At 47.4% G+C, this 11,563-nt stretch overlaps 2 protein-coding genes across 5 annotated transcripts in view; one reads left to right on the top strand and one right to left on the bottom strand.

Moving 5' to 3' along the window:
* Positions 1-1,441: 1,441 nt before the first annotated feature.
* On the bottom strand, positions 1,442-8,404 carry Gid8 (GID complex subunit 8 homolog). Of its 2 annotated transcripts, none has more exons than XM_005362738.3 (5): positions 8,205-8,404; positions 5,036-5,165; positions 3,759-3,955; positions 2,962-3,159; positions 1,442-2,145 (listed from the first exon to the last, which is right to left on the bottom strand). In XM_005362738.3, exons 2-5 carry the CDS (start codon positions 5,151-5,153, stop codon positions 1,972-1,974), a joined length of 687 nt encoding a protein of 228 aa, XP_005362795.1. In that variant the 5' UTR covers positions 5,154-5,165; positions 8,205-8,404; the 3' UTR covers positions 1,442-1,971. The 2 variants fall into 2 exon arrangements, with proteins under 2 accessions (XP_005362795.1, XP_013207511.1); XM_013352057.2 differs by lacking the exon at positions 8,205-8,404 and adding an exon at positions 7,914-8,059.
* A 119-nt stretch (positions 8,405-8,523) lies between these two features.
* Dido1 (death inducer-obliterator 1) overlaps positions 8,524-11,563 on the top strand; it is a 54,779-nt gene continuing 51,739 nt past the window's right edge. The window contains exon 1 of one of the 3 annotated variants that reach the window (XM_013352140.2): positions 8,524-8,654. The gene's annotated coding sequence lies outside the window, so the exon portion shown is untranslated. The other 2 variants (XM_026787227.1, XM_026787226.1) reach the window with 2 other exon arrangements.

Below are 11,563 nucleotides of genomic sequence, written 5' to 3' on the forward strand. Positions count from 1 at the left end.
AGCTCATTAGCTATAAGAAAAATCTTATACATATTAACAAAAGATACAAATATTCTGGTTATCTGGTGCTTTTTTTGTTTGTTTAAAAGAGGATCTCATACATAATACAGCTTAGGCTAAACTAGAAAAATTCTCCCTCAGCCTCATGAATGCTGTAATTACAGGCAGGAGCAACCAGACCTAGCTTTATGTGGTGTTTTAAAAACAAACACTGCATCTTTATTGATACCCTCTCCCCAGCCACTGCTTCATTTAACTTACTACCTGAAAATTAAAGCTTCCTTTCCCTCTACCTTAAAAAGAATATTTTGTGTTTGTGCAAGTACACACATGCACCTGCATGTCTGTGTATGTGGAGGCCAAAGAGGGCACGAGATCCCTCAGAGCTGGGGGACACCTGACTTGTTATGTGGATGCTAGACTCATGTCCTCTTAACCGAGGACCCATCTCCCCGGCGACGCTGAAGGACACCTGTCTAGGTCAAGGGAGCTCTGCTCGCTCCTCACTCACAAACCAGGAGAGCAGCAACAACTGCATCCTCGAGCCTGTCACTAATGCGATCCTGAGAGGAAAACTGCCAGAGTACCTGCCGTCTGTGGCCAAGGCAGGAAGCTGGAAGACACTTCCATCCCAACAAGGAAAGTCTCCTGTGGGAGGAAAATAGATGCCAATGAACAACACCCAAGTAGGGACATGAGACAGCTGGTTAGTTGCGTCACCTTGCTGCCCAGGTGCCAGCAAGCTGAACAAACCCTGGCTGACTAGCTGGTCAGTGTGCACTGGACTGCTCAAGAACCAGGCAAACAATCCCAACTCAGCAGTCAGTAGGGACACTGCTTGTGAGCACTGGGCACCGGAACTCAGACAGGCAAGAACTCCCAGCAAGGGACGGCACCCGTACCATCTCCACCATCCACATCCACAGATAACTGTGAGGGCTCTGCAGATCTGTGCACCCCATCCCCACCCAGCCTTCAGCCTGGGATGGCACCCATACCAGCTTCACCATCCACATCCACAGGTAACTGTGAGGGCTCTGCAGATCTGTGCACCCCACCCGCACCAGCACCCAGTTGCCGTGCTGTCATGGAGGGCACTCCCTAGGCAGACGGACTCTTCAATTAGTCCTTCAGCTACGAGTACAGGTGCTGTCCTTGTGCCAACAGGGGAAGGACACCCAAACAAGGGCTGTGTGGATGAGAACTCTTTAGAGGCCATGGTGGTCATTCTGGAAGTAAAGAGAAATCTTTATTTTCAACAAAGTTGCCTACAAGAGATAGTTCATTGATTCACTATGAACAAGTATCTCATCACATACAGCACCAAAAAATATATTTAAAAAATTAAGAAACACAGCCTCATCCCTCACGCAAACACACACATATCCCCTTCCAAAAGCCACACAGCCCGAACCAAAAGGTAAAGAACCAAACCAAACTCAATACCCACACACAAGTTATCTTTGAATTAAGATTTACAAATTTATATATTCTTTCCAATGAAGGAACAAAAAGAGGAGGAAGAAGAAAGAAAAGAAGAAAACGGGTAAGGAAAACTTGAAGACCTGTGAAGACCTAGGAGAATAAACACTGCCTGCCTGCACACTAGCAGAAGCAAACGGTTGTCAGCGCTCTTCACAGACTGAGCCTGAGCCACTGGCTGGAGTGACACTCCCTAGCAGCGCAGCACAGATCTGGCAAACCAGATCTTCTAGAGTCAGCAACACCGGAAGCACTGGGAGAGTCAACTGCAGTGTGCAACCCTCGGGATGCAGGGCAAGGCAGAGGTGGTGTCTTCCATCATGGGTTTGCCAGTGTTTAAAAAGGCCATTTCCCCTTTTTAAACAATAAGGGCCAAAGAAAATTACAGGGGGAAAGGTTCTCTACTGCAGTGACAAATCTGCCAGTCAGTCACAGCCAGAAGGGAATGAGTCCTGTGCTGGTTGACAGTGCTGGGTCCGTGCACAGGCTCTACTTGGGCTCCTCAATCACACCTTTGCTGAGGTCTGTCATTTTGGGATATTTTACTTTCTTCTGGTCTAGCTCATTCTGAGCCCAAAGTAGCAGTTTCAGTAATTTTGCCAGCTTGGGTGTGGACTCTCGATTTTCATAATCCAGAACAGCCTGGTTGACTTCACTCCACACCTAGAAAAGAAACAAATCCAATAGAGATGGCCACATATGTGCACTACCAGCAAGTCTGGTAATATACTTAAGACATCTTTTCTTCCACCATTGCCCGGCCCAAGACATCTTCTTTCAGCGCTAGGGATAAAACCCTGGTCCTTATGCCCATCAGGCAAGCACTCTACCACTACACTGTAGTCCAGCCCATTTGGGTACTGTTCACACCCAAGAAGCTTGTCACTAATTTAAAAACACATTAAACATGTGAGTAGAAGCCACTCCAGGGACCCTAAAAGGCCCTCATCTGTAGCGGCTCTTGCACTTTCTGCAATGTCACAGTGAGGTCAGCCAAGTGTCCTGGCCCTTTAAAACAGAAGCCTTAACGAGACATCTTCAAGGAGGGACTGTCTTTCTAATAGGATGTGGAGGACGGAGGCCTAGGAGAGAGGGATCCAGCACATGGGGAAAGGACATGGTTCTGGGGAGGCAATGTGCTGTAATGCTTATAGCACACAGAAGGAACAAGAAAACGTTTCAGGAGACTAGACAGATCTTATTTGGAAATACTTAGGATACCCATTTCTAAATTGACGGAAAGAAGGCTAAGAGGATGAAGAGAATAAAAACTGGTAAAGGGTTTTGAATACTGACCGTTGTAACGCTGCCTCTCCTACTGTACAAGATAAAGGGGTACAGAGCAGAGGAGCTGCAGCACCCCACTGGAGTACCTCACCCAGGGCTCCGTGTCACCCTCACAAGTGCAGCGCGTGCACCATCTTTACACAGGTCCCCTGAGTGTCCATGACCACAGCTCTTCCCTTACCAGCCTTTTACCTTTTGCCTCTGCATCATGTGGAGAAGGTCACCAAAAGGTGACTCCTCAGGACTGTCAAAGGCCAACAAGGCCAGCGTGCGCTCCATTTCTGTGAGGCACTCTCTGCTCTCCTCACCCTGCTCTGCCAGCTGCGTCTGGGCGAACTCCAAAGCTGCTTCTGTCTCACGTTGACGGATGAGCTCAATCAAGTGCTGTTGCTGGTCAGTATCAAAGACAGACAAGCTGAACTAGCACCCACCCTGTAGGTGACACCCAGCATGGCCAATAGCAAAGACAGCCAAGTTTGGCAGACACACACCTAGATAAACACTTGGCCTCAGTCAAAAGTTTATCTTATGGGGTTGAGGGTGTAATTTAGTGTTAAAGCCCTTGGTTAGCATGTAGTCAAGGCCCTGGGTTCTACCCAACACCACCACAAAAAGAAAAAAAGACAGACTTTTATAGCATCTCTAAGATAGTGCATTTCCTTTAAGAGCAAAACGGAGGTTGGTCAGATTGCTCCAGTGAAGTGTTTGATCCCCAGAACCTGGGTAAGGGCAGAGGGAATGGACTCTATGTTCTCGTGTTCTCTCTCTCTCTCTCTCTCTCTCTCTCTCTCTCTCTCTCTCTCTCTCTCTCTCTCTCTCACACACACACACACACACACACACACACACACACACACACACACACCTTTAAAAAGCATTGGTTTCTACAGTACATACTGTAGCAGTTACCTCAAAGCCTGTTATTCCCTTCCCAACACTAAGCAATCTTCTACTAATACACACACCGCCAACGTCTTTCTGGAACTCACCTGAAGGTGGAAGTAAAGATATCGGTTTGTGTCCAGGAGCTCTGGGTGGAGGCTGTTGATCAGGGCAATGGCCTCCTGGATCTGACCCTTCAGAATCATCTCCCGAATCTTGATTCGCTCATCAAGTGTTTCTAGGTCCACACTTGGTTCGATCCCAGACTCCATTCGAAACTTCTCTGCTGCTTCCTTAAAGCCCTCTGAAAAGAAAACTACCTTCACTGCCGGGAAAGGATCAGGAATGAAGGCTCTGTAGCTCTAGAGAGCCAATCACTGCCAACTAACCCAACACAGAAAGCACACTTTCCCAGGGGCTTTATTTATTTCTGTGATTAGTAGTCAATGCTGTCATTCTTTTGCAGCTATCCACAATGCCTAGTCTCAATCTGGAGGTTATAGACTGCTAGCCATTGTGTGCTGTGATCAACACCTTCAGACGGGAACTGACTGTAGGTCAGGATGCCAGAGCGAAAGAGCCAAGCCCAGGTGAAGCAGACATCTTGCTGGATCCTCACAGGGCAGCTGCTTTAGTGGTGCTTAGCCTGGTGATACGGCAGGCTAAGATTTCTGTAGCCACTTTCTAAGAAATTTTAGTAGAAATTAGCTGGAGAGGTGCAGGAGGATATGGATTACTGGGAAACTTCCATTCCTCACTTGTGAGAACTGGGCAGAAAGACAGCTGACTTTCACTCCCGTGACAGGAGCACCAGAGTGCTGCTTCTCTGCATCCCCTCCACCCAGAAACAGGCCAGAATGGTTTTCCAAACTGGCCAGAGGCCTCAATTATTTAGACTTTAAATCTACTCTAAAACTTTTTTTTTTTTTTTTTAATTTTGAGATAAGGTCTTGCTGCGCAGTCCAGGCTAGCCTAGAATTCAGAATCCTCCTGCCTCAGCCTTCTGAGTCAGAAGACCCTGAATGATCATGAAGGCTTAACTATAAAACTGTCAAAAGCCTAGAAAGGATGTTGCATTAAGGGCTCAGAGATCTGGAGCAATTATTTTATTAACAGGAAAAATATTTTTTTTTAGGGAGTAGGAAAGTGGAGAAAGCGTATCACATTCACATTACAGTCCAGGCTCCCAAGTGTGGGGATTATGAGTGTGACCCATACCACCCAGGGCTAGAAAAAGATCATCTTTAACAAGTCTATTTGATTTACAAACATCAAGTTAATTTTGTGCTTTTATGATTTCTCAGCATTACCTAACATTATCATAGTGCTTCCAGGGTAAAGGGCTACTTACTCACGGGAGAGCTATGGTCACAGCCAGCCTTACCTGTGACTAGGTAGTTCATGATGAGACGGTTCATGTCTGCTCGTTGAACATGTAAATTATTGAGCTTTTCCATCCATTCATCTTTGGTTATTTCATCGGGTTTTTCTGCATAACTCATTATGATTTACTTCTACAGGAAAAAGATACAATTGAGGAAGAATTATATGCCCATCGTAATCATTTCAGAAAATAAACATAGCAATATAGTAAGAAGTGGAAGAATAGGAGGATACTTTTAATCTTAAAACTGACAGGCAAAACAGGTCTGAGAAAAACATATGTCTAGGTAACACGGTCAAGGGTAGGATGCTGTGGGATAATGCTTTTGTACACTGCAAAGATTTGTCAATTATACTGGTTTAATAAAATGTTGATTGACCAGTAGCCAGGCAGGAAATATAGGCGGGACAACCAGAATAAGAATTCTGGGAAGAGAAAAGGCAGAGATGCAGTCACCAGCCAGATGCAGAGGAAGCAAGATGAGAATGCCTCACTGAGAAAAGGCACCAAGTCATGCAGTTAAACACAGACAGGAATTACGGGTTAATTTAAGTTAGAAGACTTAGTTAATAATAAGCCTGAGCTAACAGGCCAAAGAGTTTATAATTAAGATAAGCCTCTGTGTGTTTCTTTGGGACTCAACGGGACTGGACAGGACAGAAACTTCCATCTCCAGCAGGAAGTCTGGTTAATGAAGCAAAGAGTCTAAAGTCTTAGAATGAAGAGGCCAAGACATCAGACTGTGTCAGACAGAAAAGTCATCACACTTTGAAGGAGGTGGTTACTTTTGAAGCTAGGTATAGAGGGCAGTCATTGGAGAATTCTATACTAAAAATTACATGCTACGATGTAAAAAAACACACCAATCATACAGGCAAAATGAAGACAAGTCTTAGTGAAGAATGGAGTCTTCTCCAACTGTTTTGTTGGAACACACAAAGGTGAAAACACTCCTTATAAGGACACACGATGTCTCCTGCAGTACAGCAATTGTACTTCTGCATCCTAGAAAGTGTCTAACATGCACTGAAGATGTGCTGTTCTCCAATGCACACCTTGAGATAGCAAAAGGGTGGACACTACTCCCCAAAACATTCATTCTCCAGTCTGAATAAAGGAACTCTGAGATATAGATGACATGCCCAAACCCCTGGGTAGGTGTGTTCTGCAGCTGGCACAGATAAGATGGCGCACGCTCTGGTCTGCTCTATGCATCACAGCCTCTCCAGAGACTCGGGAGCATGGGGCGAGCATACATCATTTGGTGAGGCATGCATATTCACATTCAGTGGAAAGGAAGCTGAAGCATGTTATCAAGTTTTGCCAACAAATAGCTTTTAGAACACTGTTTTGGCTGGGTATGGCAGCACACAACTTTAATCCCAGTATTTGTGAGGCAAGAGACAGAAAGATCTCTCTAAACTGAATCTGGTCTACAGATCAAGTTCTGGGCCAGCCAGTTACATGGTTAGACCTTGTCTTAAAAATAAACAAAATTAAAAATTAAGGCTGGGCGGTGGTGGCGCACGCCTTTAATCCCAGCACTCGGGAGGCAGAGGCAAGCGGATCTCTGTGAGTTCAGGGCCAGCCTGGTCTACAAGAGCTAGTTCCAAGACAGGCTCTAAAACTACAGCGAAACCCTGTCTCAAAAAAAAAAAAAAAATTAAAGTTAAAAAAACTGCTTCTACATTCAGAGCATTTAGACCTTAGAAGGAAATATGGCTGTGTATCACTTTTAAACACCAACATGAAACAAACTACATGGCAAGTCTTTAGACTAAACATTGAGTACTTTAAAGTAATGACATGGAATCTGACAGGAATTGTTTCATGTGGGAGGAAGGCAGGATGGCAGAGCCACAGTAAGGCAGCTGGGGTAGCACTGGGAGCACCAGCTGGACCGTTTTTCACACTTTGTTACCAACATATACCTCATGGATATTACTTTGCACACTGCAAAGGGCAAGCTAACTTGCTTTAATAAATCATAAAACTGAAAGATAGCTCTGGTTTCTGGGCTGACCGGAATGCACACTGGGTGGAGAGAGCTAAGCAGTCCAACAAAGAGACATCCTAGGACTTTCACAGGGGACAGCAGAAGAGAACAGACACTCGGGATCACGCTCTAGCCTCCATACCAATGGCAGCTGTCGCTGGACTGAATACGAAGGGAGAAAAGTCAGGCACGGGGCAACCAGAGACTGGAGATTTCAGGTGTCAAGCCTTAGAAATGCAACACCGTGGGAGGGATGAGTAGAACAGGTTGGAGGAGCAGGGCAAGTTTGGGTGCAGAGGGCTCAGGCAGTAGGAGAGGTGTGGTAGGCCTCTGGATTACAGGTCCTGGGACCCACGCTGGAAACAGCAATTAGGGAAACACACATTTGCACACGCCGGAAGGAGGGAAGTTATTTAAGCAAGAGTGTCCAAGAATAAAAACCATAAGATATTAAAGTTTCAAAGCCCACTTTCGGAGAATGTGTGCAGGGAATGAGGAGGCGCTTCGAATTTGAGGCATAGGAGAACCTCCAGTTAGTTCTGGCAGACTTGGAGGCCGCCTGAAAAGTAGCGGCGGAGGAGGGAAGTGAAATTAAACAGGGTTGTCATAGGACTGTGCCTCTCCACAGCCACAGGGTAACAGCAGCAGAATTTACTCTTATTCAACTTTTATTCTGAATACATAAGCAAGTCTGGGAAGATGTTCCCTGATTGGGCCCCTTCCTCTCGATTTCCACTCTGTAGCCCGAAGCGGACTGCGGACAGAGACACGGCGACAACGTTTCTGTAGGACTCAGGGATCCCAAATCCAGCGATTACACAGGCGACAGGGGAGCATCCTAAGCCCTGAAGATGACTTTCAACGAAGCAACTGCATCTTCACCTTCCAGTCTCCGATTTACAGCGGCTTTCCTCACGGACGCACGGGAACATTTGCAGTAACTATTCCGGTCCCAGCAGCACCCTAACTGAGCGCAGCCTCCGGACCTGTAGGTCCGAGGCAAGGCCGTGTAGGGCAGGACCGACTTCCCTGACTCCGGCTCCAGCTGCAGGCTCAGCATACCCGGGGCGGGTCAGCTAAGGCCCCCGACCTCTGACCTCCGCACCTCGGCCCACCCCGGAGCCCCATGGAGACGCTCGGCACGGCAGCCGGGGCCTGCTGCGGCCATCTTACCGTGCGGATCCCGCCTCCCGCGCGACACGGTCTGGGCGGCGGCTCCGCGGCCGCTCCCGGGGCCGGGGAGGAGCGGCGGCGGTAGCGGGAGATAGGGAGGAGAAGCAGGGGGAGGCGGAGGCGGCGGCGGCGGCGGGGGCGGGGCGCGAAGCGGAGGTAGACACACCGGCGTCCACCTCTCAGACACCTCTCGCGAGATCGCGAGATCTCGAGATGCGAACCGGCAACCAATGGAATCCTCTCGCGAAGGGGCCGGGCGGACGGTCACCGGACGCTTTGATCGCAACTTCCGTTCATGCGCATAACTCTGCGGCGGTGCCCTAGCTCTACGGGTTGGCGCGAGAGTCAAAAGAGCTATGCCCCTCCTGCGCAAGATGGCTGCTGCGGGGGCGTCTGCATCCTGAGTGCTAGCACCGGAATGGAGACCTGTAGACTGAGTTCGAGGCAAAGGTTCCGGGTCTTTTCTTGGTTTTGGTTTTGGTTTTTTTACGCGCGCGCGCGTGCGTGTGTGTGTGAAGCTGGGGGAGGGGAATAGGTGTGTGGGAACGCGGGAATGCGCGAGAAGGGAAGGACGTTCTCCGGCCTGTAGTCCGCCGGGCTCTGATCCCAAAGGCAAGGCCTCCGGGTTTTACTCGGCGAACGTTATAACCGAGTCCCGACCAGCGTCAGGGACAGCACTGCCTGGAGCTCGGGAGCGGACCGCGAGGTTCCTGTTTTTTGGGCAGGGACGCCTCGTTTCTGGGCATCCTCGAAGGTGACTCCTTAGTGTTGGGACTCGCAGGGATGGGAGCATGCACGGAAGTGATTCCCGGCTTCTAAGGTACTCATGGAGCGGAGCGCATCCATGCTTCAGAAACGCTCACGGTGGGGACTCCTTTCCCCCGGGCACAGAGAGACATCCTACGTCTGGGGCGTTCACGGAGTGTAACTGCGTATGGTGGGGACCCTGCTCGAGACGCCGGCGGAGGGACCCCCATGCCCTGGGAGTCGCGGTTACTCCTTCCTTGCCTTGGGGATGGGTCCTTAGTACTCGGGGTAAGGGCTGGGGGTAGCTGGAGGCCCTAGAAAACTGCCTCGCCGTTGTTAGTAGATAGGTATTTGCATGTTTATGTGCTTATTGTGTACCCGAGGAGAATGCAAATTCGATCATTGCAATGCAAATGTATTCTGGAATGCTTCTGGTTGGAATGTTGGACAGCCTGCTTTGAGACGGTTGAGTGTACTTGCTTAAAAATGAACTGAGTTAGCTAGGTGATGGTGGCGTGAACCTTTAATCCCAGTACTCGGGAGGCAGAGGTAGGCGTACTTCTGTGAGTTCGTGGACAGCCCAGGGCTATTACACTGAGAAACTGTTTCGGAAAACCAAAAAGACAGAGCACAGCAAGTTGTGACTTTTAAAAGAAGGGGGGAAAAGAACCCAAAAACTGAGTCTATAGAGAAAGCAACTTACTGAATCACCGAAAGTAAATCCAATTTAGCAGATTATGTTGGATAATGACTACGCGGGCTGTGAACGTTTTATTACATGCTCTAAAACTGCTGCCCCAAAGTTCTGACCAAAGCTGTTGAGGAAGTACTGCAGTAAACACTTTGTACTGCTTACCCCTGGTTAAACTGCAAGGGAAAGAGGCCAGTATCCTAAAGAGAACGATTCACTCGGAAGTTAAGTGTCTTCCCAGCAGCCGGCCAGTGCCAAGGGCTCTCTTCTCTGCAGTCCTTCCTCCACACTGTTCCTCAGCCACAGCTGCTTTCCTAATGTGACAGGCATGTTCACTTACATTATTTCTCTTACCTGGCCTCCTTTAGGTAAGGCGTTCATTCTTCAGTTGATTGCCTATTCTAAGCCCAGCTAAAAATCTCTTACTCCTTTCATCCTAACTCCTATGCAAAACGCTTCCCCTCAGCTGCTTGGACTTCCTGGGCCGTTTTCCTAAACACCAGTAGGTTCTGTCTATGTCTTTTGCTCGGGTGATTATTTTCTTTTATTTTTGTATTTTGGATTTTCCAGATATGAGTGTCTCTGTGTATCCCTGGCTGTTCTGGAACTCGAGGCCTTATTCCGTAGACTATGCTGGTCGTGAACTTACAGAGATCTGCCTGCCTCTGCCTCCTGAGTACTGGATTAAATAAAGGTGTGTGCCACCATGCCTGATAAATCTTTTTTAAAAAGAAAGAAATTTGGCTGGATGAGGTGGCACAGACTCAGTATTTGAGTTGAAGGTCAACCTGATCTACATAGAGAGACCCTGTGTCAAAAAAGTCTGAGTTTTTTCCCATGATTTATTTTATTTTTGTGTGTGCATGCCTGAGCATGTGGTCTGGAGGCCAGAAGAGACCGTGAGAACCCTGGTAGCAGAGGTTGTAAGAGCCAAACTCTGCTTCTGAAAGAACAAGTGATCTGAGCCCCTTAGTTCAGCCTGGGTTTTTTTTTTTCTTTTTTTCTTTTTTTTTTTCGAGACAGGGTTTCTCTGTGGTTTTGGAGCCTGTCCTGGAACTAGCTCTTGTAGACCAGGCTGGTCTCGAACTCACAGAGATCCGACTGCCTCTGCCTCCCAAGTGCTGGGATTAAAGGTGTGCGCCACCACCACCCGGCTGGGGTTTTATTTTTTGAAAGACAAGGTCTTGTGTAGTCTATGCTGGCTTTAAATGTATGTGTAGGCAAGAATGACAGTGAATTTATGATCTCCTGCCTCTACCTTAAGTGCTGGAATTAACTCACAGATCAGCCTGCCTCTGCTTCCCAAGTATTAGGATTAAAGACATGCACCACCACCGCCTACTTCTAGCTAGGTTTTTTTTTTTTAATTTAACCCATTTCTGTTAATCTGTTTGCTGCCCTGAGGCTCGCTTACTTCATTTACATACTGTCTATCCTGCTTTTCTGTTTTCTCTATGTCTGACTGGCCTCCCTTTAGTTTCTGCCTGACAACCCCCCCCACCCCTCCCCTGCCTACCTATTGGCTGTTCAACTCTTTAATAAGCCAATCAGGTGCCTTAGACAGGCAAGGTAAAGCGGCAACATATCTTTAGATAGCTAAACAATTCTGCAACACATCTTTACATACTTAAACAAATATTTTATTCCATAACATAGATATGCCGCTACACCCAGTTTATATGGTGCTGGGGTGTGAGCTCGGAGCTTAGTGCTTACTAGGCAAGCAGTCTACCAGCTAACAACAGCCCAATTCTGATCTATTTATTGACAAAACTCAAGTAAATAAATTCAACAGCAACTTTTAAAATTAATATTCTAATACACAATCCAAAGTTCCTAATTTTACACTCAAACTAAAATGCTGAAGAATGACCATACGAGAGTGTTTTCAAAATTACTAACGTGTTTTTTTTTTTTTTTT

The sequence above is a fragment of the Microtus ochrogaster genome, linkage group LG8 (genome assembly GCF_000317375.1).
Source record: "Microtus ochrogaster isolate Prairie Vole_2 linkage group LG8, MicOch1.0, whole genome shotgun sequence".
NCBI lineage: Eukaryota > Metazoa > Chordata > Mammalia > Rodentia > Cricetidae > Microtus > Microtus ochrogaster.

What these genes read in the sequence shown, in the direction of transcription:
- Gid8 (XM_005362738.3), bottom strand. Translation starts at nt 5,153, where the DNA reads ATGAGTTATGCAGAAAAACCCGATGAAATAACCAAAGATGAATGGATG. An exon ending in CATGAACTACCTAGTCACAG is followed by an intron (nt 3,956 to 5,035) that starts GTAAGGCTGGCT and finishes TTTTCTTTTCAG; the next exon opens with AGGGCTTTAAGGAAGCAGCA. An exon ending in ACATGATGCAGAGGCAAAAG is followed by an intron (nt 2,146 to 2,961) that starts GTAAAAGGCTGG and finishes TTTCTTTTCTAG; the next exon opens with GTGTGGAGTGAAGTCAACCA.